We start from the raw sequence: 26,480 nt of genomic DNA on the forward strand, positions 1-26,480 counted from the left end.
CTTACCTCCTCTAGTGCTACGACTTTTCACCCAGTTTCACAAAGCCCTTTTCCACTGCTTCATAGTAACTCACAAGCCCCACCCTTCCAACCACCACCTTCGTAAGCAAACCACAGGTCTTTTTCTTTTTAAGTAGAGTGCCATATTTAAAGTAGTGATGTATTTCTTAACTATGCAATATACGTACAGTCGTCCTACCACTTTTTATTATGTTCCTATCTTTCAAGTGTTACTCAAGAGGTTTTTAAATGTTGTGCCCCTCACCCCATCTTCCCCAGAAACGCTATGGTTTTTACTGCAGGATTTGCTTAGCACAGTGGTTTTTAGAAATGCATATTTCACATCATGGTAGAACTGACTTTACAAGGATAAAGCAAATATGGCAAAATGTCAACAAACGGGGAGTGAAGGATCTACCTAAGTGAGGGATTTACAGCTTTTTTAAATTTCCTAAGGTGTAAAACAATTCAGCATATGGGAGGGAGACAAGATGACAGAGTGGAAGGACTGGAGCTTACCTCCTCCCACAAAAACACCAAAATCACAACTCCCTGCTGAACAACTATCAACAAAAAAAGACTGGAACCTATCAAAAAAGATACTCTACATCCAAAGACAAAAAAAAAAAAAAAGTCACAATGAGATGTTCTTCCAAGGACAAACCAGGAAGAAATAGCCAATATGAACAGACTAATCACAAGTACTGAAATTGAAACTGTCATTTAAAAACCCAACAACAGAAGTCCAAGGCTTGCTGACTTCACAGGTGAATTCTATCAAACATTTAGAGACGAGTTAACACCTTTCCTTATGAAACTCTTCCAAAAAAACTGAGGAGGAAGGAACACTCCCAAACTCATTCTATTAGGCCACCATCACCCTGATACCCAAACCAGACAAAATCAACACACACAAAAGAAAATTACAGGCCAACATCACTGATGAATACAAATGAAAAAACCCTCAACAAAATACTAGCAAGCCAAATCCAACAATACATTAAAAAGATCATACACCAGGATCAAGTGGGATTTATCCCAAGGATGCAAGGATTTTTCAATATCCACAAAACAATTAGTGTGATACACCATGTTAACAAACTTAAGAATAAAAACCATATGATTATCTCAATAGATGCAGAAAAAGCTCTTGACAAAATTCAACACCAGTTTATGATTAAAAAAAGATAAAAAAAAAACCAACACTCTCCAGAAAGTAGACACAGAGGGAACCTACCTCAACATGCTGCTGCTGCTGCTAAGTCGCTTCAGTCGTGTCCGACTCTGTGCGACCCCAGAGACGGCAGCCCACCAGGCTCCCTCGTCCCTGGGATTCTCCAGGCAAGAACACTGGAGTGGGTTGCCATTGCCTTCTCCAATGCATGAAAGTGAAAAGTGAAAGTGAAGTCAGTCGTGTCCAACTCCTAGCGACCCCATGGACTGCAGCCTACCAGGCTCCTCCGTCCATGGGATTTGCCAGGCAAGAGTGCTGGACTGGGGTACCATTGCCTTCTCCACCTCAACATAATAAAGGCCATATATGACAAACCCACAGCCAACACCATACTCAATGGTGAAAACATGAAAGCATTTCCTCCAAGATCAGGAACAAGACATGGATGTCTACTCCTGCCACTTTAATTCACCAGCTTTGCAAGTCCTAGCCATGGCAAACAGGAAAAAAAAAAAAAAAATGAAAGGAATCCAAACTGGAAAAGAAGTTAAACTGTCTCTGTTTTCAAATGACATGATACCATACATAGAAGATGCTAAAGATGCTAGTAATACCAGAAAACTACTAGAGTTCATCAATGAATTCAGTAAGGCTACAAGATACAAAATACAGAAATCTCTTGCATTTCTATATACTAACAACAAAAGATCAGAAAGAGAAATTAAGGAAACAATTCCACTTACAATTGCATCAAAAAATAAAATACCTAGGAATAAACCTACCTAAGGAGGCAAAAGATCTGTACTCTAGAAAACTATAAGACGCTAATAAAAGAAACTGAAGATAACACAAACAGCTGCAAAGATACACCAGTTCTTGGATTGGAAGAATCAGCACTATCAGGATGCTTACACTAACCAAGGCAATCTACAGATTCAATATAATCCCTATCAAATTATCAATGGCATTCTTCAACAAACTAGAACAAACTTTTTTTTTTTTTTTAATTTGTATGAAAATACAGAAGGCCCTGAATAGCCAAAGCAATCCTGAGGAAGAAAAATGGGGCTAGCTCCTTGACTTTAAACTACAAAGCTACACTGATCAAAACAGTATGGTACTGGCACAAAAGTAGAAATATAGATCAATGGAACGGGAAGCCCAGAAATAAACCCACACACCTATGGTCAATTAATCTAGGACAAAGAAGGCAAAAATGTACAATGCAGAAAAAAGTCTCTTCAATAAGTGGTGCTGGCAAAACTGGACAGCTACATGTAAAAGACAGCTACATGTAAATCAGAACATTCTCTAACACCAAACACAAAAATAAACTCAAAATTGATTAAAGACTTACAGGTAAGGCCAGATACTATAAAACTCTTCGAGGAAAACATAGGCAGAATGCTCTTTGACATAAATCAAGTAATATCTTTTTGGATCCACCTCTGAGAGTAACAAAAATAAAAACAAAAATAAACAAATGGAACCTAAGTAAACCTAAAAAGCTTTTACACAGCAAAGGAATCATAAGCAAAATGAAAACAGAACCCATACAATGGGAGAAAATATTTGCAAGGAATTAATCTCCAAAATGTACAAACAGCTCATGCAACTCAATATTAAAGAACAAACAGCCCAATCAAGAAGTGAGTGCTCAGTTGCTCAGTCGGGTCCGACTCTTTGATACCGTGAACTGTAGCCTGCAGACTCCTCTGTCCATGGGATTTTCCAGGCAAGAACTGTACAGTGGGTTTCCATTTCCTTCTCCAAAGAAGTGGGTGGAAAATCTAACTATGCATGTCTCCAAAGAAGACCTACAGATGGCCAAAAGGCACACAAAAAGATGCTCACATCACTAGAGAAACGCATATCAAAACTACAGTGAGGCACCACCTCACATCAGTCAAAACAGCCAACATCAAAAAGTCTACAAATCAATGCTGGAGAGGGTGTGGAGAAAAGGGAACGCTCCTATATTGCTGGCAGGAAGGTAAACTGGCACACCCATTATGGACAACAGTATGGAGGTTCCTTAAAAAAATCCCTACCATATAATCCCGCAATCCCAGTTCTGGGCATGTATCTGGAGAAAACTATAATTTGAAAAGATACATGCACCCCAGTGTTCACTGTAGCCCTATTTGCAATAGCCAAGACAACCTAAATGTCCATTGACAGATGAATGGCTAAAGAGGTGTGGTACATATCAATATATGCAACGAAATATCAGTCATCAGTTCAGTCGCTCAGTCGTGTCCGACTCTTTGCGACCCCATGAATTGCAGCACGCCAGGCCTCCCTGTCCATCACCAACTCCGGGAGTTCACTCAGACTCATGTCCATCGAGTCAGTGATGCCATCCAGATTGGGCACCTACTGACCTGGGGAGTATTTTTCTTTCAATATCCTATCATTTTGCCTTTTTGTAGTGTTCATGGGGTTCTCAAGGCAAGAATACTGAAGTGGTTTGCCATTCCCTTCTCCAGCGGACCACACTGTGTCAGACCTCTCCACCATGCCTGCCGGACTTGGGTGGCCCCACAGGGCATGGCTTAGTTTCACTGAGTTGGACAAGGCTGTGGATAAAAAAGAATGAAATAATGCCACTTGCTGCAACATGAAAGGACCTGGAGATTATCACACCAAGTGAATTAAGTCAGAGAAAGACAAATACCATATAGTTATATGTGGAATCTAACATGAAAGAAACGAACTTATTTACAAAGCAGAGACAGACTCACAGGCTTTGAAAACAAATTTATGGTACCAAAGGGGAAAGGTGGGGAGGAGAGATAAATTAGGAGTCAGGTATTAACATATACATACTACTATGTATAAAACAATCAACAAGGACCTACTGTATAGCACAGGGAACTCAATATTCTGTAATAACCTATATGAGGAAAGAATCTGAAAAAGAATGGATATACGTATATGCATAACAGAAGCACTTGGCTGTACATCTGAAACTAACAATACTGCAAATCAACTATACCCCAGGATAAAAGAAAAATAAAAAAAAATATATCCTATGAATTAAGGAACATAACTGAAATAACAGAGATGGGAAAAACCATAAGGTAAGCATAAAGGACTTTGCAAAAGCAAAAAATAATTGAGACAATGTGTTATATTTAGGAGGATGAAGCAGCATGATGGCTAAAGGTCATTCTTTAACAGAAAGAAAACATGATGCTCAAAAATTAGAAGCCCATTTATATAAGAAAATTGTACAGGCTTAAAGGAAAGTGATTTTGCAAAAATAACAATCCTTGTGGTGAGCCAGGTAGGGCCAGACAAACCTCACACAGAATGCTACCGACCCCAGGCTCAGCCCTCACATGCAAAGCCATTCGGTTTTCCAAATCTCCTCACCACACTTCAGGAACCCAGCCAGGGAGCTGAGGCCTGGCAGGATTGAACAGGAGGGCTGATCCCAGGGGTAAGCAATTAAAGAGAGGGGGCAATCAACATGGACAGGTGCCTTACTTCGCAGCTTGCTCTCCTTCCATCTCCAAGTCCCCCCTTGCCTTGGGCCTATCACAGGTACCCACGGTCCCTGCCTAGCCTCCAGCTGCTAAGACAACTTATGTGGAGGGATGGATATGACAGCACCGAGAACAGACGTGGCAATCTGCTTTGTGTACCTTCAGCCAGTCATTCAGTAGATATTGGTGGAACATAACTTGGCAGCCTGGAGCCAGACGCTGGGCTGGGGCACAGGAACTTGCACTAACAGATTACCGAGTTGGAATCTGTCTTATCTCCTACGTACAGGGCTGCCTCTATCTTCTCTTTCACTCAAAATGTGGAATGACCACCCCTCGCCCCAGCATATTTGGACTTCATTAACCACCATTTCTCCAGAGAAAAGGAAACATCAGCTGCCACTGTTGCTGCCTGTGAGAAAGCTGATCTCAGAAAACCAAAAGTGGAGAAAGCAATGGTCTTGAACCAAAACAATCTCTTTCTAATGGGAAATACGTGACTTTCCTTCCTCCTTTTCTCCCTCCTTGCTGGGTGGTTCCCAACCAACAATTTCCTCCTGAGGTCTTGATTTCATAATCAGTGACTGATGCAAAGGTCCTGTTACCGCTCCTTTGACCTCCAGTGGGGAGCTCTGTACCAGTTCTCCCCTCTCAGAAGAAATGTGCCTTGATTTTCAGCCTTTCCTTCAGCTTCTGCCCATCAGCATACACACAGGCCCTCATTCCAGTCAGAGGTACAAAGGAATCCTGTCTCACGAAAAAAGGCAAGAGTCTGGGAGTACTTGTGGTCCCCACTTCTGCAGTAGGCTTCCAACCCTAAATGGAAGAAACCTCAGAAGCTTACAGGGTTCAGATTCTAACACCAGGAATGTCAACAGCCCATATCATTCGACTGGGTCTTACATAGCTTTGAATTGTCGTAACATCACCTAGGATGAGAGTCTATCCAAAGCCAAGGAAGAAAGGGTCAGGATAAAGAAACTTGAGGCAGGAAGAAATTCATCCTGGTGATTTCAAGTCAGCCATATTGCCAATCCATGGCTGAATTCCAATGCATTAATTTTACATGGAAGAAACTTTCCATTTCACGGACGCCGTATCATTTTGCACCAGGCAGTGGTGTGGTGTGATGTGGGAAGGACCACAGACATTGGATGCAGGCAGAGCTGGCTTGCCTCTGGGTCCTGCCCCCACCTCTGCTCTGCGACTTAAGATGACTTCACCGCCCTGTGCCTCTGTCTGCCTCATGACTGCGAATGCTGTTGAAGGGATTAGATAATTCCTGGTCCATGGTGGGCATTCGGTAAGCGGTGGGTGTTAAGACTTCCCCTCCTACTCGAGTCTCCATCAGCTTTCAAGAGAAGAAACAGAAGTCACAGCAGATGGTCACCAACTGACTTGTCTCTGAAAACCCCAAGTAGGTGAATCACCAACAGCCTGGGAAAGAGTCTGCCAATATGGGAACTAAAGAAATCCACCAGTTGTAATCCACCAACTTCTGATCGAAAGTACAGAGAAAGGCCATGGCCGAATTACATCACTCGGAGAGGCTTGCTTGCCTTGGCTATCGGAACCAGCCTCCTCTTGGCCTCTATGAGCCGGCCATCCCTAGGACTGCTCTTCCTGTTTCAAAACTACGCTCCAAATTTTCCACTCTCATTCTCCTCTGTCACTTTCCCACCAGTGGCTGAAGCCATTTATTATTTGCACGAGTCAGATGACCTGGGCAGTCCTCCAAGTTATGCCTCAGACGCCACACCTGGCCCTGTCTCCCTGGGCCTCCATGTCACCGTTGTTAAAAAGAAAATAGCTTGTGTTTTGTTGACTGTAGGGAGAATGTATGGAGGTTAAAACTTGTGTATGTGAGTGATTTTAAATATTATGGTCATTTGAAGCATGCACTAAATTAAACAAGGGGTTTAGATGTAACTGAGGCACTGGCTAGAGGTTGAGGGAGGAACAGGTAATTCATCCCTAATCAGGAAGAACAAAGGAAAAAGAGACTTCCTATAAACCGCGGCAGGCGTCCCACCCCTCAACCATCCCCACATAAACACACACACGCGAAGGAATTTTCCCCGGACACCCACAAAATAACTCTGTAGAAAATGGAGCTGTTGAAAGTAGATCTCATAAATAACCAGTCTGGCAAGGCTGAATCACAGGTATCATCCATCGTAAGTTCAAAGCTCTACTGGGCTCAGGCCCATACACAGGTCCTCAGTTGCACGGTGAGACTGTTAATGTCACCTTCAGAGAGGGGGTTGGGGAGGGGGGAGGCTGATTTCCAAGCATGACATTACCTTTTCCCTTAATTAGGCAGAGGAAGAAAATTTAGTTCCTAGAGACCCAAAGAAGAGTCAAAGCTCTAAATGATGGGTTGGACACAATAAAAAAGCAATATTCTGGCTGCCAATCTCTCCCACCCGGCTCGCAGAGTCAGCATCTGGGCCTGCTTTCAATAGCAGCTTTGTAGCCCAGATGGCCGGCACCACCACCATCCCAGGGACTCCCTGCTCCAGATAAAGACTGAGTGTGTCCGCGAGTGAGTGTGTGAGAGAGAGACAGAGAGGACGGAGCAAGAGTGCGTGTCAGAGAGAGTGAGGGCCTGTACCTCTCTTGACCCTGAAGCCCTGGTCCTCACATCATCTACGGACCCAACCATACTTCAAACTGTAGCTCCAATGAAAATAACATTCTTTACGCCCCTACCGTCTTCTCTGATTCTTCCTACAGATGCTCAAGCCCAAACCTGTATCTGAAAGTATATACTCTCTTATTCCCATATAGCAGTCTGAGAATCACTGAACATTCCCTGTCCAAGTGTGTGTGTGTGTGTGTAATCAGGTCCACTTCTCCCTCTCATCCGTCCAAGTGTGTGTGTGTGCGTGCGTGTAACCAGGGTCCACTCCTCCGTCTCATTCCCTTTCAGCACACAGACCACTCATGCCCTGACGGATGACCCACAGGGGTGGATTCTCTCCTCCCCATCCCCTCTTGCACTCTCGCAGGCACACACACCAACATGTTGTTACCTGCACCAGGAGGGAAGATGAATGAAATACCCACGCCCTAGGCAGTAAGTGCCTGGGGAGGTTTGGGGAGAAGGGGGAGGGGAGGACGAGGAGGACACAGTGGGAGGCGTGGGGCGCAGATGGGCAGGCATAGAGACCACAGTGTCTCCTATGTAAGAACTTCTGTGATACGATCTGGTCTGGGTAAAGAAGCCAGTATTCACTTTACTACTTTGGGTATCATAGGCTTAGGAAGGCAAAAGTCTTGGTGGACCAAGATGAAACAGCACACAGAGCAGATCTGCCTCCATAGCAGGATAAAGGTTGAGACACTCAACTGAAACTGGGACACAGAAGCCTGGCCCCAGTGACGTCCGCCACTACCTGGGTATCCGAGGGCCTATGTGTCACCTCTGCAGACCGAGACTCCCCTAACCCTCACACAAGGGACAGGCTCTCTGAGGCCCTCATCCCAGTGTTGGCCTTTGTGGCCCTGGGAACCCCAGGAGCATTCTTTCATTCATCCCATCTTTTACTTTTAAGTGCCTCATCACACAATTTTTACTCAATACAGATACTATCAGAATTTTTTTTTTTTTTTTTTTTACAGAAAGTAAAGTGCCATTCGGAACTAGGAAAATGATGAAAGAGAATTATGGGCAGGAAACAGCAGCTTTCCAAAAAAAAACAAAACCAAAAACCATCAATCGTAATTAAAAACACACTGCCTCCTGCTCACCCCACTTTTCCCCACCCATTCTTTCCCCTCTCTGCACAGAGTTAACACGAAAAGTTAGGAGGGCAGATGTTCAGGTCATGTTGTATATACTTGAAAGACAACCAGACTCACAGCCACACATTTATCAGCTAGTTAATATTTCCAAATTACTTAATCATCTTCTGTTTGCTCATGTATTAATGGGGTATAAATGATCATCCAATTAGAATGGTGGTGAGAATTAAGTGAAACAGCATTATAGTAAAACACCTACACAAAGCAGGTGTCCAAAAGCCTGTTAAATCCCTTCTTTCCACACTATCTTAATCTGAAAGCCATTACAAATACACACTTGTGTACGGGTGTGTCTCCACACACAAATACTTACACACGTACCCACAAAACCATGCTCACCAGCTGTGACTAACAAGGCAGGGGGAGGGGCCCAGCTCTGAGGTACTTTTCAGTATTATTAACTCCACCTGTGGTTAGCCCAGAATTATTTTTTTTCCTCCTCCTCTTCCCCTGTCTTTACCATCAGTGCAACCACTGCTAAATCAGACCCTGTGAATGCTCCCTCTCCATTTCTAGTTACTCTTAAACACTTTTCAGAAAGAATTTCATGTGCATGTCTATTTACAGAAGGAATAAGGAATATTATGAGCTACAAAATAGTATGTTTTTCTCTAGTGATCAAGGTTACTTCAGTCAAAAATGAACAGCTTTCCTGTCTGGGAGTGCCAACCATATGTCAGTTAAGCAGCCTATGTGATGAGCATTAAAAAACAAAAAGTAGAAAATGACAGTATGTACATGTGAAAGGGATTAGTTCTATTTCATGAAACTTTAATGTATGTATGGAGCAAACTGATTGGTATGTACAATGAATTTCATATGTTGGGTCACAGTCGAAAAAGTTTGAAAGCCATAGGGAAGGGGCCAAGGAATCGCCAGGAGTCAGAAAGGTCTAGTCTCCCCACAGCTGTTCCTATTTCTTCCTGGGCCTTGCTGGGTCCCAATCCTGCCCATCTCCTGACATCTTAAGATCCTCACCCCTTTTCCTTTCCCTTTCACCCCATCACAGCCTTTCACGTTTTTCAGAAAGGTTTCTACAGCTCATCCTTGGAGGACCAGGTAGGGAACTAGAGAAAAAAGCTGACACTCCACATAATCAGACACTCCACATTCCAGCAACTTCAGTGGACTGAGAACAGAAAGACCCATCTGGGTTTTCTTAACCCCAATGCCATGGACAGAGGAGCCTGGCAGGCTCAGGTCCGTGGGGTTGCGAAGAGTCCTACACGACTGAGCGACTAACACTTTTCAGAACCATGAGCTCTCCTCCCTCCACTCCTGAGAGCAGAGCCCTTCCCCGACCACTTGAGGCTCTTCGAGGGAGGTATCAGCGACGGCACAACAACTTAACGCCTTCACTTTTGAACCCCAGGAATTCGCTCACCAGTAAAATGCACACTTCCTTACCGGATGGTTAGGTTAAAGATTATGCGAGATCACCCTTTAACTCTCCAAAAACACCCGCGAAGAGCCTACCGGGGAGGTTTCTCTTTTAATCCGTCTCCAGCTTAATCCCTCTGTACCATCCCTTAATGCTCCAGGCGTTAATTCCTCAAAATAATGCCTTCAGAGAGACTGAACTTGGGCGCTCACAAAGTTACCAGGCGGAAAGGGATGGGGAGCGAGGGCGGGAAGCAGAGAAGCTGGAGGCTTAGGACGCGAAGGAATTCACCTAGAGGGGTGGAGGGGCGTTCCTCCTCTTCACAGGAGAACCCGATTAGCCGAGCCCGAAAAGAAAACAAAAGCTAGCGTGCCCGTGGCCACGAACAGGATCCTCTATCACCCGAGAAGTGCGAACAGGACTGTGGACTGGGGCGCCGGCTGGGGACCCGCCGGGAGGCAGCGGGACGGAACGGGAGAGGGGGCCCCGGGGGCGCAGGGAACAAAGCCCCACGCCCCCAGCCCGCCGAGGCACCCCCTGCCCGCCCGGGGGGGGGGCAGCCGGCGGGGAGAGGGGTGCAGGTGTGCGGGTGCGCGCGCAGCGAGCCCCTCCCCCGCCGTCCCCGAAGCCCGGTTGGGGGGCGACGCTCGCCCCGCTCCCGGGGCGGCTCTCACCCGAGCGGGGATCGAAGGTGACCACGAACACGGCCACCACCTGGTCCTCCTCCACGTCGCCCAGCTCGAGGCGCCCGGGTTGCCGCAGCTCCTCGGGCTCCCGCCTCCTCGGCGGCTCCGCGGCCGCCCAGCCGCCCCCACCGCAGCCCCAGCCCCGGCCTCCAGCCTGCGGGACCGGGGCCCGCGGCGGGGAGACGGCGGGGCCCTCGGCCCAGCGCAGCAGCGGCGCCGCGTCTCCGCGCTCCACCATGGCGAGGCGAGGCGCGGCGCGGCGGCGAGGAGGAGCCGCGGGCGGCGAGGGGCGGGCGCAGGGGCGGGCTGCGGGAACTCCCCTCGCCGGGCGGGCTGCCCGCCGCCGCCGCCGCCGCCGCCCGGGCCTCCGCGCACCCGCCGCGCCGCCGCTGCCCCAGGCCCGCACCTGCCCCGGCCGCCCCGCCCCGCGCCCAGCGTCCTCCCACCCCGCTCGGCTGCGTGCCGATCCCGCCCGAGGAGGCGTCCTCCCTACCCGCTTCGCGGAACTGCGTGCCGGGTTTGAGATTTCACGGATGCATCTGCGCTCTCCGGGATGGGGAAAAGTGCGGTAACCGGGACGCGCAGCCACTTGCATCTGCCTACCTGTGCTTTCTCACCTAGGATTCCGTGGGATGACCGTACCGCCGTGAATTGTTATTCGCCACCATTATTTTGAAAGTCCCCTGGACATGCAGACCGTGACAGATAGGTGTTACATAACCCTCGATGTGCGGCCAGAGCTCCCGCGGCGCTGCGAGTGAAGCAGAAGAGGGGAGCGGTGGCTGCCTGCGTTGTTTGCGCTTGGGATGTGGCCTGATCCCCTGAAGCTGTGGGCTTTGGTGTCCGGCCTGGAGCAGTTGTGTGTATCGCTCTGTCGGTGTGCCCTTGAATGGGCTGGAGAGTGCCTGACCCTGGGCTTCCTGGACCCTGCTCGGGGCGCCATCCATTGCAGTGACTGAGTCTCTACAGACAGTGGGGGACCGTCACTTGCCCTTGGCGCGGGCTGGGGGGTGGGGGCGGAGAGGTTGCTCTAAAATAATCGCCTAGAGGAAAGCAGTCCCTATTCTTTAGGGTAGAATGCTGCCTGGACTCTGTATTGTTCTGAATTTTGGTCTGGAAGCAGCAACCTTGGGTTATCACTGATGATCTCCTTGAGAAGAGGGGTTAGATCGTGTTATCACTGCCCTTCTAGCTCGTAAATATGACTCTTTATAACACCCCCTGGGTAACAACCAGTAAACAAATCCACTGGGTCCTTCTGAGGGCAGGCATAAACCCCAGGCTGTCCTGAACCGTGGAGAAACTGGGTGTCTGAACTAGTCTCTCTCCTCATCTGATTCTTTCTCATTATTTTAATGGCTATTCCTATTTTCCCCACCTCCTCTGATGACATAACCACCAGATTTACCCCAAGGGTCGAGGCATTCAAAATGTTACTTCTAAATAGAAAATGGGGGTTCATGCTGCTGCTGCTGCTAAGTCGCTTCAGTCGTGTCCGACTCTGTGTGACCCCATAGACAGCAGCCCATGAGGCTCCCCCGTCCCTGGGATTCTCCAGGCAAGGACACTGGAGTGGGTTGCCATTTCCTTCTCCAATGCATGAAAGTGAAAAGTGAAAGGGAAGTCGCTCAGTTCTGTCCGACTCTTAGCAACCCCATGGACTGCGGCCCACCAGGCTCCTCCATCCATGGGATTTTCCAGGCAAGAGTGCTGGAGTGGGGTGCCATTGCCTTCTCCCATGGGGGTTCATAGAATATCCTTAATCCATTCCCAAATCGTCCGCTTTAGTCTGACTTTCCTACCCCACCCCCACCCCTCCTCCACATCAAGGGACTTCCTTTTTCTGATTTTTTGTGTGGACTCACCCCATCCAGAATCCCCTAGTTTTAATACCCTCAAGTTGTATATATATACCAGGAAATAAACTCATAATCTCCATCCCAATTGATTTTCTGTATAAACAGAAGACCAAAATGTTCACACCCTAAATCTAGCAGCTTTTCCAATCTTCATTTAAGCAGGAGGTCTAGCTCACCAGCCATCATGTCATTCTTAAGACCTGTGAGTGCTCAGTCACGTCTAACTCTTTGTGACCGCGTGGGCTGTACTCTGCCAGTCTCCTCTGTCCATGGGATTTCCCAGGCAAGAATACCGGAGTGGGTTGCCATTTCCTTCTCCAGGGGATCCTCCCTACCCAGGGACCAAACCTGCATCTCTTATATTGGTTCTTTACCACTGAGCCCCCAGGGAAGCCCTGCATAATGCATGACAAATATTTGTCAACTAAGTAAATGAATGAAAGTAGAGGCTTAAGCCTCTATACAACTGGCCCCTCCCACCAGGCTTAATCTCATATCTTGCACATAGAGCTCAAAAACGTTAATGATGCTGATGACACCCTGCTTAACGCATTCACAGTATGAAAGAGGCTCTGTACCATCAGATTGATCTTTTCTTTGTCTATTGAATTTCACAGGATGATAGGAAGGGAACTAATTGAACTTAGCTGTTGGAATAGAACTGGTGAGAAACCTGTGTTGAAGACAAGAAGAAATAAAGATCTGTCACGTTCAGAGACCTGAGGGTACTGTTGAATTTATTTTATTTTCTGGTGACGCCATGTAGCATTGTTGTCATTGTTCAGCCTCTGAGTCATCTCCTACTTTTTATATGACTCCATGGATTGCAGCATGCTAGGCTTCCTTGTCGTTCACTGTCTCCTGGAGTTTGCTCAAGCTCATGTCCATTGAATTGGTGATGCCATTCAACCATCTCATCCCCTGTCGCCCTCTTCTCTTGCCCTTAATCTTTCCTAACATCAGGGTCTTCTCTAATAAGTTGACTCTCCATATCAGGTAGCCAAGTATTGGAGCTTCAGCATCAGCATCAGTCCTTCCAGTGAATATTCAGGGTTGATTTCCTTTAGGACTGACTGGTTTGATCTGGTGTCCAAGGGATTCTCAAGAGTCTTCTCTACCACCACAGTTTGAAAGCATCAATTCTTTGGCACTCAGCCACACAGCATACAAAATCTTTATTCCCCAATCAGGGATTGAATCCACGCCCTCTGCAGTGGAAGCAAGGCGTCTTAGTCACTAGACCACCAGGGAAGTCCCAATGTTAAATTTTTTAATGAATTCCCCTAGAATCCCATATATCTCAAATTTTAAATGAAATTATTTTACTTTTCCAAATACCAATATGTCTACATTATGTAAAACATTGCATAAAATGTCTATATTATGTATCTATAATATATAAACATACATTGTATATCAGATATATTAAAGTATTTTTGCTTTATCATCTTACCACTGAGTTGGCCCCTGTTAACATTTTGTTTAGTCTATCTCATCAATTGTAGGGTGCAAAATTTTTCACTTGTTAGGATTGCTATGGTGGCTCATATATGCTGCCAGCCCTGTTGAAGTCTAGGTCTCACAGGGGAGATGTGTGTCTGTTTTTGCAGCCACCTGAGGCAACACCAACCTGAGTTGATGCTCTGAGTAAAATTGCCCTGAGTTAAATTCTCTGCTGGAGGTTCTTTGGACCATGCTGGTAGTGTGAATTCAAAATGCAAGCTAGTGCGAGCCCTACCTTATAATTCTTAGGTGAGATTTTTTTTTCTTCTCTGCACCCAATGACAAAGTTGAGACAAGCAAGCTCCCTTGCCCAGCCTTCTCTACATGGGAGGTTTATTTGTCGAAGCTATGTAGACAACATCATATTACACTCAGCATCACAGACACTTTTTATTCTCAGTGGTATGTGAAAAATAACAGTAAAATAATGGTGTATCTTAAAATAAATGATAGATTTAGATGCTTTTCTTCCTGGGTGTTTACATGTTGAAATCATACTGTATATCAATTTTGTATTCTTTTTTTCACTTATCAAACTGTGAACAATTTGCCATTCTATTAGAAACTTTATACACTCATTTTAATGGTTTCTCATGTATGCATTCTGAAAATTTATTTACCCATTCTCATTGTTGGAAAATCAAGCTTTTCCCTTTTTTGCTGTGGCTGAATTTCACTCTGAACTCACAATAGATACTTACACTATGCCAAGTCCTGCTGTGAAGAAAACAGACATCCCTTCCCATCAGGCTTTCAGCCTAGCAGACAAGGCAGCTCTCAGGGAAAAAATGAAATCTAGAATGAGGGACGACAAACAGGGCAAGTACAATCGGTCACTCAGGCTGCTGACTTACGACAGATTGCCAGAGGTGGCAATACGGCTTAAGGTGCATCCATGTTTTGATTGTACTGCCAAATTGTTGAGTCACAAGTGTACAAAGGCCTCAATCTCACTTCCCTCTCATCCCAAATAGATAGTGCCATTTAAAATCTTTTTTTTTTTTTTTTGCCAGTTGTCAGATGGCCGTGGTATTTTAAATTAATCTTTTGTGACTGAATCTAATCATGGTTTTGAAATAAATGTTGGTGATTTGTGGTTCCTCTTCAGGGTAGTGTCAGAAGACACTGTCTGAAGAATTGTTATCAACTGGCATGAGTTCTTTATGCAGCAAGAATATTCATCTTGTATGTCTGTTATTAATGTAGAATATTAATATATATATGTGTGTGCGTGTGCTGTGTGCTCAGTCCCTCAGTCATGTCCAAGTCTTTGTTACTCCGTGGACTGTAGCCTGCCAGGCCCCCCTGTCCATGGGATTCTCCAGGCAAGGAACTGGAGTGGCGTGCCATTTCCTATTCCAGGGGATTTTCCCAACCCAGGGATCAAACCTGCATTTCTTCTGTCCCTTGAATTGGCAGTCAGGTCCTCTACCACTGAACCACCTGGGAAACCACATATATAAATTCACATATAAATTTATATTTCTAGGAGAGGTAGTCTTCTTTCTTTACTCATTTTTTTTTAAGTCATCGGCCATTTCTTTGACAATCATTTTTCCATGTGAAATTTAAAATCATTTTATCCAGTTTCCAAAAAACTACGAATTATTTTCAGGTCTAACTGAATGAGATCTGACCCCTAAATAATGCAGGTTTGAACCACATGACATCCGCTGGATCACCAAAAAAACTAAGAGAGTTCCAGAAAAACATCTATTTCTGCTTTATGGACCATGCCAAAGCCTTTGACTGTGTGGATCACAATAAACTGTGGAAAATTCTGAAAGAGATGGGAATACCAGACCACCTGACCTGCCTCCTGACAAACCTGTATGCAGGTCAAGAAGCAACAGTTAGAACTGGACATGGAACAATGGACTGGTTCTAAATAGGAAAAGGAGTACATCAAGGCTGTATACTGTCATCCTGCTTATTTAACTTCTATGCAGAGTACATCATGAGACATGCTGGGCTGGAGGAAGCACAAGCTGGAATCAAGATTGCCAGGAGAAATATCAATAACCTCAGATATGCAGATGACACCACCTTTATGGCACAAAGTGAATAAGAACTAAAGGGCCTCTTGAAAGTGAAGGAGGGGAGTGTAAAAGTTGGCTTAAAGCTCAGCATTCAGAAAACTAAGATCATGGCATCCAGTCCCATCACTTCATGGCAAATAGATGGGCAAACAGTGGAAACGGTGGCTGACTTTACTTTTCTGGGTTCCAAAATCACTGCAGATGGTGATTGCAGCCATGAAATTAAAAGATGCTTACTCCTAAAAAAATAAAAATAAAAAAAATAAAAGATGCTTACTCCTTGGAAGGAAAGTTATGACCAACCAAGACAGTATATTAAAAAGCAGAGACATTACTTTGCCAACAAAGGTCTGTCTAGTCAAGGCTATGGGTTTTCCAGTGGTCATATATGAATGTGAGAGTTGCACTATAAAGAAAGCAAAGTGCAGAAGAATTGATGCTTTTGAACTGTGCTGTTGGAGAAGACTCTTGAGAGTGCCTTGGACTGCAAGGAGATCCAACCAGTCCATCCTAAAGGAGATCAGTCCTGGGTGTCCACTGGAAGGACTGATGCTGAAGCTGAAACTCCAATAGTTTGGCTACCTCATGCGAAGAGATGACTCGTTGGAAAAGTCCCTGATGTTGGGAAAGATTGAGGGCAGGAGGAGATGGGGACGACAGAGGATGAGATGGTCGGATGACATCACTGACTCAATCAATGGACATGGATCTGGGTGGACTCTGGGACTTGGTGATGGACAGGGAGGCCTGGCATGCTGCAGTTCATGGGGTTGCAAAGAGTCGGACACGACTGAGCAACTGAACTGAACTGAACTGATGAAGGCAAAACTTCAGTGTGGGGATCTTGTCATTGAATCAGTAGGAAGAAATGACTGAGAATGTTTGGGCAAATTTCTTGGGACTTCCTGAGCCCACCCCTCGGAGTAGAGAGAGAAAGTCAAGAATGAGGCACAACAGACCTAGCCCTTAGAATGAGGCTTTTTCATCCATAATAATTTCTTCCCTTTAAGGTAGTGAGTGTGTATGTGTTTGTGTATGTGAGAAAAAGACAAGGAGAAAAAGAGACACAGACGCAAAGAACCTCATCTTTGCGGCTGCAGGACTGGCCCTGGACTTGGTCACATAGGCAATACTGCTGTAATTGTAGAGATCCTGGGGATGGTCAAATGCCACGTAAATTCTTCCAACTGTGCCCACAGAGAAAAGATCAGTCTAATGACTCTATATCATTTTAAACTCTCTGCTCCTTAAAGTATGGGCAGTACACCAGACATCTCTAAATTATTGGGATTTCAGGTTAGAACTTTGTTCCTGTTCTAAGAACACTGTCTTGTGAGAGGACAAGTAGTTTACCTCTGTTTTAACAGCCATTCTGATGAATATCCTCTAGTTCTAGCAAACAGGCAATTCATTAGAATTTAATTTATTATATAGTTTTATAGTAGGTTTCAAATAAATAGATTAATCTAAGGATTTTTACTAATGACACCAAAGTATTCATGGGTTAAAGGATATGTTATCGACGACGGGCTGTAAAATATTCTAGCACACACCGCCAAGGAAGGTGCAAATGTAAGTGAAACAAGATTGTACAATTGCTCTTAATTTTTGGAACCTAGATTATCAGTCCATCAGGACCCATTATACCATATTTCCTCTACTTTTGGTGCATTTGAACATTTCCACAAGAAAAAACAGAACAAGAAAAGTATTCGTGATAGACTCATCAGCTTTAAAATGACTTCCAGGCTTTATCTTAACTGGCCTACAATCTTTCCTTGGAATTCTGTTCTGCTGCAAATGCTATTTATTAGACATAGATGTATAAGCACTTACAAAGGAGAAACATGGAGGCCAAATATAAGCATTATTCAATTCAGTTCAGTCGCTCAGTCGTGTGCGACTCTTTGCAACCCCATGAATCACAGCACGCCAGGCCTCCCTGTCTATCACCATCTCCTGGAGTTCACTCAAACTCACGTCCATCGAGTTGGTGATGCCATCCAGCCATCTCATCCTCTGTCGTCCCCTTTTCCTCCTGCCCCCAATCCCTCCCAGCATTAGAGTCTTTTCCAATCAGTCAACTCTTCACATGAGGTGGCCAAAGTACTGGAGTTTCAGCTTCAGCATCATTTCTTCCAAAGAACACCCAGGACTGATCTCCTTCAGAATGGACTGCTTGGATATCCTTGCAGTCCAAGGGATTCTCAAGAGTCTTCTCCAACACCACAGTTCAAAAGCATCAATTCTTTGGCACTCAGCTTTCTTCACAGTCTAACTCTCACATCCATACATGACTACTGGAAAAACCATACCTTGACTAGACGGACCTTTGTTGGCAAAGTAATGTCTCTGCTTTTGAATATGCTATCTAGGTTGGTCATAACTTTCCTTCCAAGGAGTAAGCATCTTTTAATTTCATAGCTGCAATCACCATCTGCAGTGATTTTGGAGCCCAGAAAAATAAAGTCTGACACTGTTTCCATTGTTTCCCCATCTATTTGCCAGGATGTGATGGGACCAGATGCCATAATATTAGTTTTCTGAATGTTGAGCTTTAAGCCAACTTCTTCACTCCCTTCTTTCACTTTCATCAAGAGACTTTTCAGTTCCTCTTCACTTTGTGCCATAAGGGTGGTATTATTTGCATATCTGAGGTTATCGATATTTCTCCTGGCAATCTTGTTTCCAGCTTGTGCTTCTTCCAGCCCAGCATTTCTCATGATATACTCTGCATATAAGTGAAATAAGCAAGGTGACAATATACAGCCTTGACGTACTCCTTTTTCTATTTGGAACCGGTCTGTTGTTCCATGTCCAGTTCTAACTGTTGCTTCCTGACCTGCATATAGGTTTCTCAAGAGGCAGGTCAGGTGGTCTGGAAATTCACAAAAACAAAATGGCTGTCTGAGGAGGCCTTACAAAGAGCTGTGAAAAGAAGAGAAGCCAAAAGCAAAGGAGAAAAGCAAAGATACAAGCATCTGAATGCAGAATTCCAAAGAATAGCAAGAAGAGATAAGAAAGCCTTTCTCACCAATCAATGCAAAGAAATAGAGGAAAACAACAGAATGGGAAAGACTAGAGATCTCTTCAAGAAAATTAGAGATACCAAGGGAAGATTTCATTCAAAGATGGGCTCGATAAAGGACAGAAATGGTGTGGACCTAACAGAAGCATTGTTAGTGAGTATTGTTAATGATTGATATGATTATCAGTAGATTGACTGGGGCTGGTGGTGCTGTCTCTGTGCACTCTCTCTTAATTGAGGGAGGAGCTCAAGATAAAGTCCCCTTCGTGGCTCTTGGCTTTGCTGACCACCCTTGTCATGGGAGAGATTCCCTGGTAGCTCAGCTGGTAAAGAATCCTCCTGCAATGAAGGATGACCCTGGTTTGATTCCTGGGTCAGGAAGATCCCCTGGCGAAGGGATAGACTACCCACTTCAGTTTTCTTGGGCTTCCCTGGTGGCTCAGCTGGTAAAGAATCCACCCACAGTGCAAGAGACCTGGGCTCGGTCCCTGGGTTGGCAAGATCCCCTGGAGGAGGGAAAGGCTACCCACTCCAGTATTCTGGTCTGGAGAATTCCATGGACTATATAGTTCATGGGATAGCAAAGAGTGGGATATGTCTGACTTTCACTTTCTTTTTTGTCGGGAGCTAGCGTGAGGAATCCCACCCGTGACAAGGTCATGCGGAAGGAAGCCTGACAAAACGGAAGGACGTGTTCGGCTTCAGGGATTCCCCCTGGAATTTCCTGAGCATCCACCCCCCAAGACCAGAATCTGCCTGATTTCCTGTGTTATGCTTTCCACCTACTCTTCTGTCATTAACAGGGGACTGTCCCCCCACCACCTTTTTCTGGAAAAAAATTAGAGCATTTAGATAATAAATTTCCTGAGCATAATACCAGTGTTTCAATCCAAAAACCCCTCTGATGGCTTTCTAGCCTGCCTGCAGGCTGCGCATGTGATTGTTTGAGGCCTCCGGACTGCGGGAGGCACAGGAAGTTTAAAACATCCTAGGAATGTCGGGGCTTCTGAGGAGTCAAAATCATTAGAATAGGACTGATTAAACGTTTCATTTGTTGAGCCAATACTTGCTGCCAAATTTTCATATCTTTTATTTTTAGGTATAGTTGGTATATAGAAAAACAGGTAGTAGACCTGGTATTAGCAACATTAAATCTTTTAGTTAAGTACTTTCTTTGTTATAACCCACTGCACCTTTGTTCTACAGGAATGTAACTTTTTTGTACTTTGAGGGTGATGCAGGGTAAAGAAAAAACACTTCTAGGGAAAAGGAGTTTTCTGGACAATTATCCAGGAAGAGAGCCATAAAAACGTTAACAAGCCTCTTGGCCAGAAGATAATGTAAACCACCTGAGACCTTTTGTATACGGGAGGGTATGCAAAAAGAAAGCCTTGTCTCAATGAGGGTCAGGACTGCTGCCCCTGCATAACTCTATTTCTTTATGTACAACTTGGGGTATATAAGCTGATTTTGAAAAATAGTTTTTGGAGTCTTGCACTGATGCTGGGCTTCCCCATGTCGTTCTTTTCTTTTTCCGGCTGAATTCCCATCTGGAGCAGGGAGGCTCATCATGTCTACTTATTTGTCCTGGCTTCTAAGATCCGTAAGAGAGAGAGCCCAAGGCGGGGCACTCTCTGATATTCAAACGGACGCCGGTGGCCTAACGTAGATGGTGCAAGCTCCTTGTCTGGAACTTTATTGGTCTTCCACATAATCCAAGTTATTCAGCCCTCTTTCTCTACTTAATTTTCCTACTCTACTATTGTTTCTTAATGTAATCTTATATTAATACACAAATAAGTTTTTCTGACGCCAACGCCGTCCCCGCTTCGAATTCCCTGGATCCGCCGGGGCAGGACCCTGGCACTTTTTCACTTGTCTTGGGAAGAGGGGTCTTAGAAGCAGGAACACCTGGGACCCCTGCTGGGATGGGCTCCAGGACTGGGACAGCTGTGCCCATCTTTGGACCTGCTCTAGGCCAGGGCCACTGAGGAACTGTCCAGGTTGCTAAGTAATACATGTCACATGTCGGTAATGAAAGTGTTCTGCTTTTCTCTAAGTTATTGCAAGTTTCTGCCCCCATCACCCCTCCCCCGCCCCCACCAGGGTTGAAGCAACATTTCCGGATTTCCGGTTGTGATGAAAGACTGAGCAAGAAAAGGACAAGGAAGACAACGGGGTTGAAGCCTGAGGGACCTTCGAGATATCACTGCCTAGACTTCCTGTTTCCCCAGTGAGCTGGTAGTGATGCCTCTACCTGTTATCGAGGCCCTCGGGCCCTTTCCTGAAAACCTTGACTGCTGCTCTCTTGCCTCTGCGGTTGTCCTTCAGTCCTTCCGTCATGTCTGACTCTTTGTGACCCCATGGGCTGCAGCACGCCAGGCTTCCCTGTCCTTCACTATCTCCTATTGCCTCTAGAGGGCACACGCTGGGGATAAAGGTCAGCTTTTCTCCCCTTCCCAGAAAGTCTGGCAGTAAAAACGCCCAATTCTTACCTGGGAAACCAGACCTCCCAGTGGTTCCCCATGGGAGAGTCCTATCAAATACACCATGATCCAACATTGGTATTTTTTCAGAGTCTGGACTGACTCACTCTTAATTCAGTCTTCCGGAAAGATGTGGCGGAGCTTCACTTTAGCTTGTTCAAACATGTTTTACATTTCTCCCTCCTTACTGAGAAGATCAGGTCGGCATGTTCCTTCTTGGAGCTCTCACGTTCATTACCAATATGTGACATGTATTACTTAGCAACCTGGACAGTTCCTCAGTGGCCCTGGCCTAGAGCAGGTCCAAAGATGGGCACAGCTGTCCCAGTCCTGAAGCCATCCCAGCAGGGGTCCCAGATGTCCCTGCTTCTAATAGCCCTCTTCGAAAGACAAGTGAAAAAGAAAGTGAAAGTCAGACATATCCGACTCTTTGGGGTATAGACTCTCAAATATTTTCCATGACCTTAGTTTTACTTTTGAAAAGGAACGGTATGCCTTTTCAATGTAAATGTAAATTTCTAGAAATGTAAATTTCTAGAAATGTAAATTTCAACCTCTTGCAAATCTGACTGGAATTAGCTGGATTTTCCTGCTTCTGTTCTTCCCATCAGAGAACGACAGAGTCCTTCAGAAACGTCAAAATTGAAGTGTGGTCAGAGCTCTGAGTTTGGGAGCTTTCTCATCACTCAACAGTGTCAGTAGAATGCGAGCTTTCCCCAGGCACGTGATTTCGGGAACCCAGCCCTGAGATTCAAAGGTGAGTTCCACCTTGTAGATCTCACTCCTGAGGACTTGACCTTCCTGCTCTGCAGAAATCCTTGTAACGATATGAGAAATGTTTGAATTTCAAAACAAAAAAAAGTCCAATACTGAGTACTTTTAACAAAAACTGAGGTATATTAATTTTATTTTCCCAAGTCCATTCAAAAACAGCTTATGGAACACCTATAATGCGTTCCACTTTAAGAGAAAAATCCTTCCCCCTCTTTCCCTCTTATTGCCACAGATTACTTGGGTTCCCCTTCTGACATTTCATCTCAACTGTGATGGGAAGCTTTGTGCCTGGGGTGGGTGCCTATTAACACGCACTGAAGCAAAGATGCAATTTTGCACAATGTAAAGAGGATAAGGACAAAGAAAAGAATAAAGCATGACACCAAAAACAGCAGGGCTGTGGACCAGACAGAAGATGTGCATCTCCTGGGACCCTTGGACAATCAAGGTCAGCGACTGCACAATCCTTACTGTTCTATTTTCCAGATTGGGAATATTTTTTCTGTACTTGTTATTATAACTAGCTGGGCTTTCCAGGTGGCACTTGTGGTAAAGAACCTGCCTACCAATGAAAGAGATGCAACAGATGTGGGTTTGATCCCTGGGTTGGGAAGAACTCCTGGAGGAGGAGGTGGCAACCCACTCCTGTGTTCCTGCCTGGAGAATCCCATGGGCAGAGGATCCTGGCGGGCTACAGTCCACAGGCCCACAGAGTCAGACATGACTACAGCAACTTAGCATGCACGCATGCATTATAACTAGTTATATCTGAGGCCTTAGCGACAATCATCAGTTCAGTTCAGTTGCTCAGTCGTGTCCAACTCTTTGCTGCCCTATGAACTGCAGCATGCCAGGCCTCCCTGTCTATCACCAACTCCTGGAGCCTACTCAAACTCATGTCCATTGAGTCACTGATGCCATCCAACCATCTCATCCTCTGTCATCCCCTTCTTCTCCCTCCTTCAATCTTTCCCAGCATCAGGGTCTTTTCAAATGAGTCAGTTCTTCACATCAAGTGGCCAAAGTATTGCAGTTTCAGCTTTAGCATCAGTCCTTCCAATAAATATTCAGGACTGATTTCCTTTAGGATGGACTGGTTGGATCTCCTTGCAGTCCAAGGGACTCTCAAGAGTCTTCTCCAACACCACAGTTCAAAAGCATCAATTCTTCAGGGCTCAGCTTTCTTTATAGTCCAACTCTCACATCCCTACATGACCACTGGAAAAACCATAGCCTTGACTAGATGGACCTTAGTTGGCAAAGTAATGTCTCTGCTTTTTAATATGCTATCTAGGTTGGTCATAACTTTTCTTCCAAGGAGCAAGTGTCTTTTAATTTCATGGATGCAGTCACCATCTGCAGTGATTTTGGAGCCCCCCAAAATAAAGTCTGCCAGTGTTACCATTGTTTCCCCATCTATTTCCCATGAAGTGATGGGACTAGATGCCATGATCTTAGTTTTCTGAATGTTGAGCTTTAAGCCAACTTTTTCACTCCCTTCTTTCACTTTCATCAAGAGGCTCTTTAATTCTTCTTCACTTTCTGCCATAAGGGTGGTGTTATCTGCATATCTTAGATTATTGATATTTCTCCTGGCAATCTTGATTCCAGCTTGTGCTTCTTCCAGCCCAGAGTTTCTCATGATGTACTCTGCATATAAGTTAAATAAGCAAGGTGACAATATACAGCCTTGATGTACTCCTTTCCTGATTTGTAACCGGTCTGTTGTTCCATGTCCAGTTCTAACTGTTGCTTCCTGACCTGCATACAGGTTTCTCAAGAGGCAGGTCAGGTGGTCTGATATTCCTATCTCTTTCAGAACTTTCCACAGTTTATTGTGATCCACACAGTCAAAGGCTTTGGCATAGTCAATAAAGCAGAAATAGATGTTTTTCTAGAACTCTCTTGCTTTTTTGATAATCCAACAGATGCTGGCAATTTGATCTCTGGTTCCTCTGCCTTTTCTAAAACCAACTTGAACATCTGGAATCTCACTGTTCCACATCAGGAAATTCCATCTGGAATTTCCATGGTTATGTACTATTGATGCCTGGCTTGGAGAATTTTGAGCACTACTTTACTAACAAAGCAAAATGATAGGATACCAAAAGAGGAACTCCTCAGGTCATTAGGTGCCAAATATGCTACTGGAGATCAGTGAAGAAATAACTCCAGAAAGAATGAAGGGATGGAGCCAAAGCAAAAGCAATACTCAGTTGTGGATGTGACTAGAGATAGAAGCAAGATCCAATGCTGTAAAGAGCAATATTCATAGGAACCTGGAATGTCAGGTCCATGAATCATGGCAAATTGGAAGTGGTCAAACAGGAGATGGCAAGAGTGAACGTCGACATTCTAGCAATCAGCGAACTAAAATGGACTGGAATAGGTGAATTTAACTCAGATGACCATTATATCTACTACTGTGGGCAGGAATCCCTCAGAAGAAATGGAGTAGCCATCATGGTCAACAGAAGAGTCTGAAATGCAGTACTTGGATGCAATCTCAAAAACGACAGAATGATCTCTGTTCGTCTCCAAGGCAAACCATTCAGTATCACGGTAATCAAGTCTACGCCCCAACCAGTAACGCTGAAGAAGCTGAAGTTGAACGGTTCTATGAAGACCTACAAGACCTTTTAGAACTAACACCCAAAATAGATGTCCTTTTCATTATAGGGGACAGGAATGCAAAAGTAGGAAGTCAAGAAACACCTGGAGTAACAGGCAAATTTGGCCTTGGAATACAGAATGAAGCAGGGCAAAGGCTAGTAGAGTTTTGCCAAGAAAATGCACTGGTCATAGCAAACACCTTCTTCTAACAACACAAGAGAAGACTCTACACATGGACATCTCCAAATGGTCAACACCAAAATCAGATTGACTATATTCTTTGCAGCCAAAGATGGAGAAGCTCTATACAGTCAACCAAAACAAGACAGGGAGCTGACTGTGGCGCAGATCATGAACTCCTTATTGCCAAATTCAGACTTAAATTGAAGAAAGTAGGGAAAACCGCTAGACCATTCAGGTATGACCTAAATCAAATCCCTTATGACTATACAGTGGAAGTGAGAAATAGATTTAAGGGCCTAGATCTGATAGAGTGACTGATGCACTATGGACTGAGGTTCATGACATTGTACAGGAGACAGGAATCAAGACCATCCCCATGGAAAAGAAATGCAAAAAAGCAAAATGGCTATCTGGGGAGGCCTCACAAATAGCTGTGAAAAGAAGAGAGACAAAAACCAAAGGAGAAAAGGAAAGATATAAGCATCTGAATGCAGAGTTCCAAGGAATAACAAGAAGAGATAAGAAAGCCTGCTTCAGTGATCAGTGCAAAGAAATGGAGGAAAACAACAGAATGGGAAAGACTAGAGAGATCTTCAAGAAAATTAGAGATACCAAGGGAACATTTCATGAAGATGGGCTTGATAAAGGACAGAAATGGTATGGACCTAACAGAAGCAGAAGATTTTAAGAAGAGGTGGCAAGATTACACAGAAGAACTATGCAAAAAAGATCTTCATGACCCAGATAAACATGATGATGTGATCACTCATCTAGAGCCAGACATCTTGGAATGTGAAGTCAAGTGGGCCTTAGGAAGCATCACTACGAACAAAGCTAGTGGAGGTGACGGAATTCCAGTTGAGCTATTTCAAATCCTGAAAGATGATGCTGTGAAAGTGCTGTACTCAATATGCCAGCAAATTTGGAAAACTCAGCAATGGCCACAGGACTGGAAAAGGTCAGTTTTCATTCCAATCCCAAAGAAAGGCAATGCCAAAGAATGCTCAAACTACCGCACAATTGCACTCATCTCACATTCTAGTAAAGTAATGCTCAAAATTCTCCAAGCCAGTCTTCAGCAATACATCAACTGTGAACATCCGGATGTTCAAGCTAGTATTAGGAAAGCCAGAGGAACCAGAGATCAAATTGTCAATATCCGCTGGATCATGGAAAAAGCAAGAGAGTTCCAGAAAAACATCTGTTTCTGCTTTATTGATTATGCCAAAGCCTTTGACTGTGCGGATCACAATCAACTGTGGAAAATTCTGAAAGAGATGGGAATCCCAGACCACCTGACCTGCCTCTTGAGAAATCTGTATGCAGGTCAGGAAGCAACAGTTAGAACTGGACATGGAAGAACAGACTGGTTCCAAATAGGAAAAGGAGTATGTCAAGGCTATATATTGGCACCCTGCTTATTTAACTTCTATGCAGAGTATATCATGAGAAACGCT

General features: G+C 44.8%; 1 protein-coding gene across 1 annotated transcript in view; it reads right to left on the minus strand.

The window, feature by feature from the left end:
- Nucleotides 1–10,949, minus strand: part of DENND11 (DENN domain containing 11) — a 49,159-nt gene extending 38,210 nt beyond the window's left edge. The window contains exon 1 of the mRNA XM_069588578.1: nucleotides 10,527–10,949. Within this exon, the coding sequence (XP_069444679.1) occupies nucleotides 10,527–10,776 (250 nt within the window). The 5' untranslated portion in view covers nucleotides 10,777–10,949. The remainder of the gene's footprint in view (nucleotides 1–10,526) is intronic.
- Nucleotides 10,950–26,480: the final 15,531 nt, after the last annotated feature.

The sequence above is a fragment of the Ovis canadensis genome, chromosome 4, assembly GCF_042477335.2.
Source record: "Ovis canadensis isolate MfBH-ARS-UI-01 breed Bighorn chromosome 4, ARS-UI_OviCan_v2, whole genome shotgun sequence".
In the NCBI taxonomy this organism is placed as follows: Eukaryota; Metazoa; Chordata; class Mammalia; order Artiodactyla; family Bovidae; genus Ovis; species Ovis canadensis.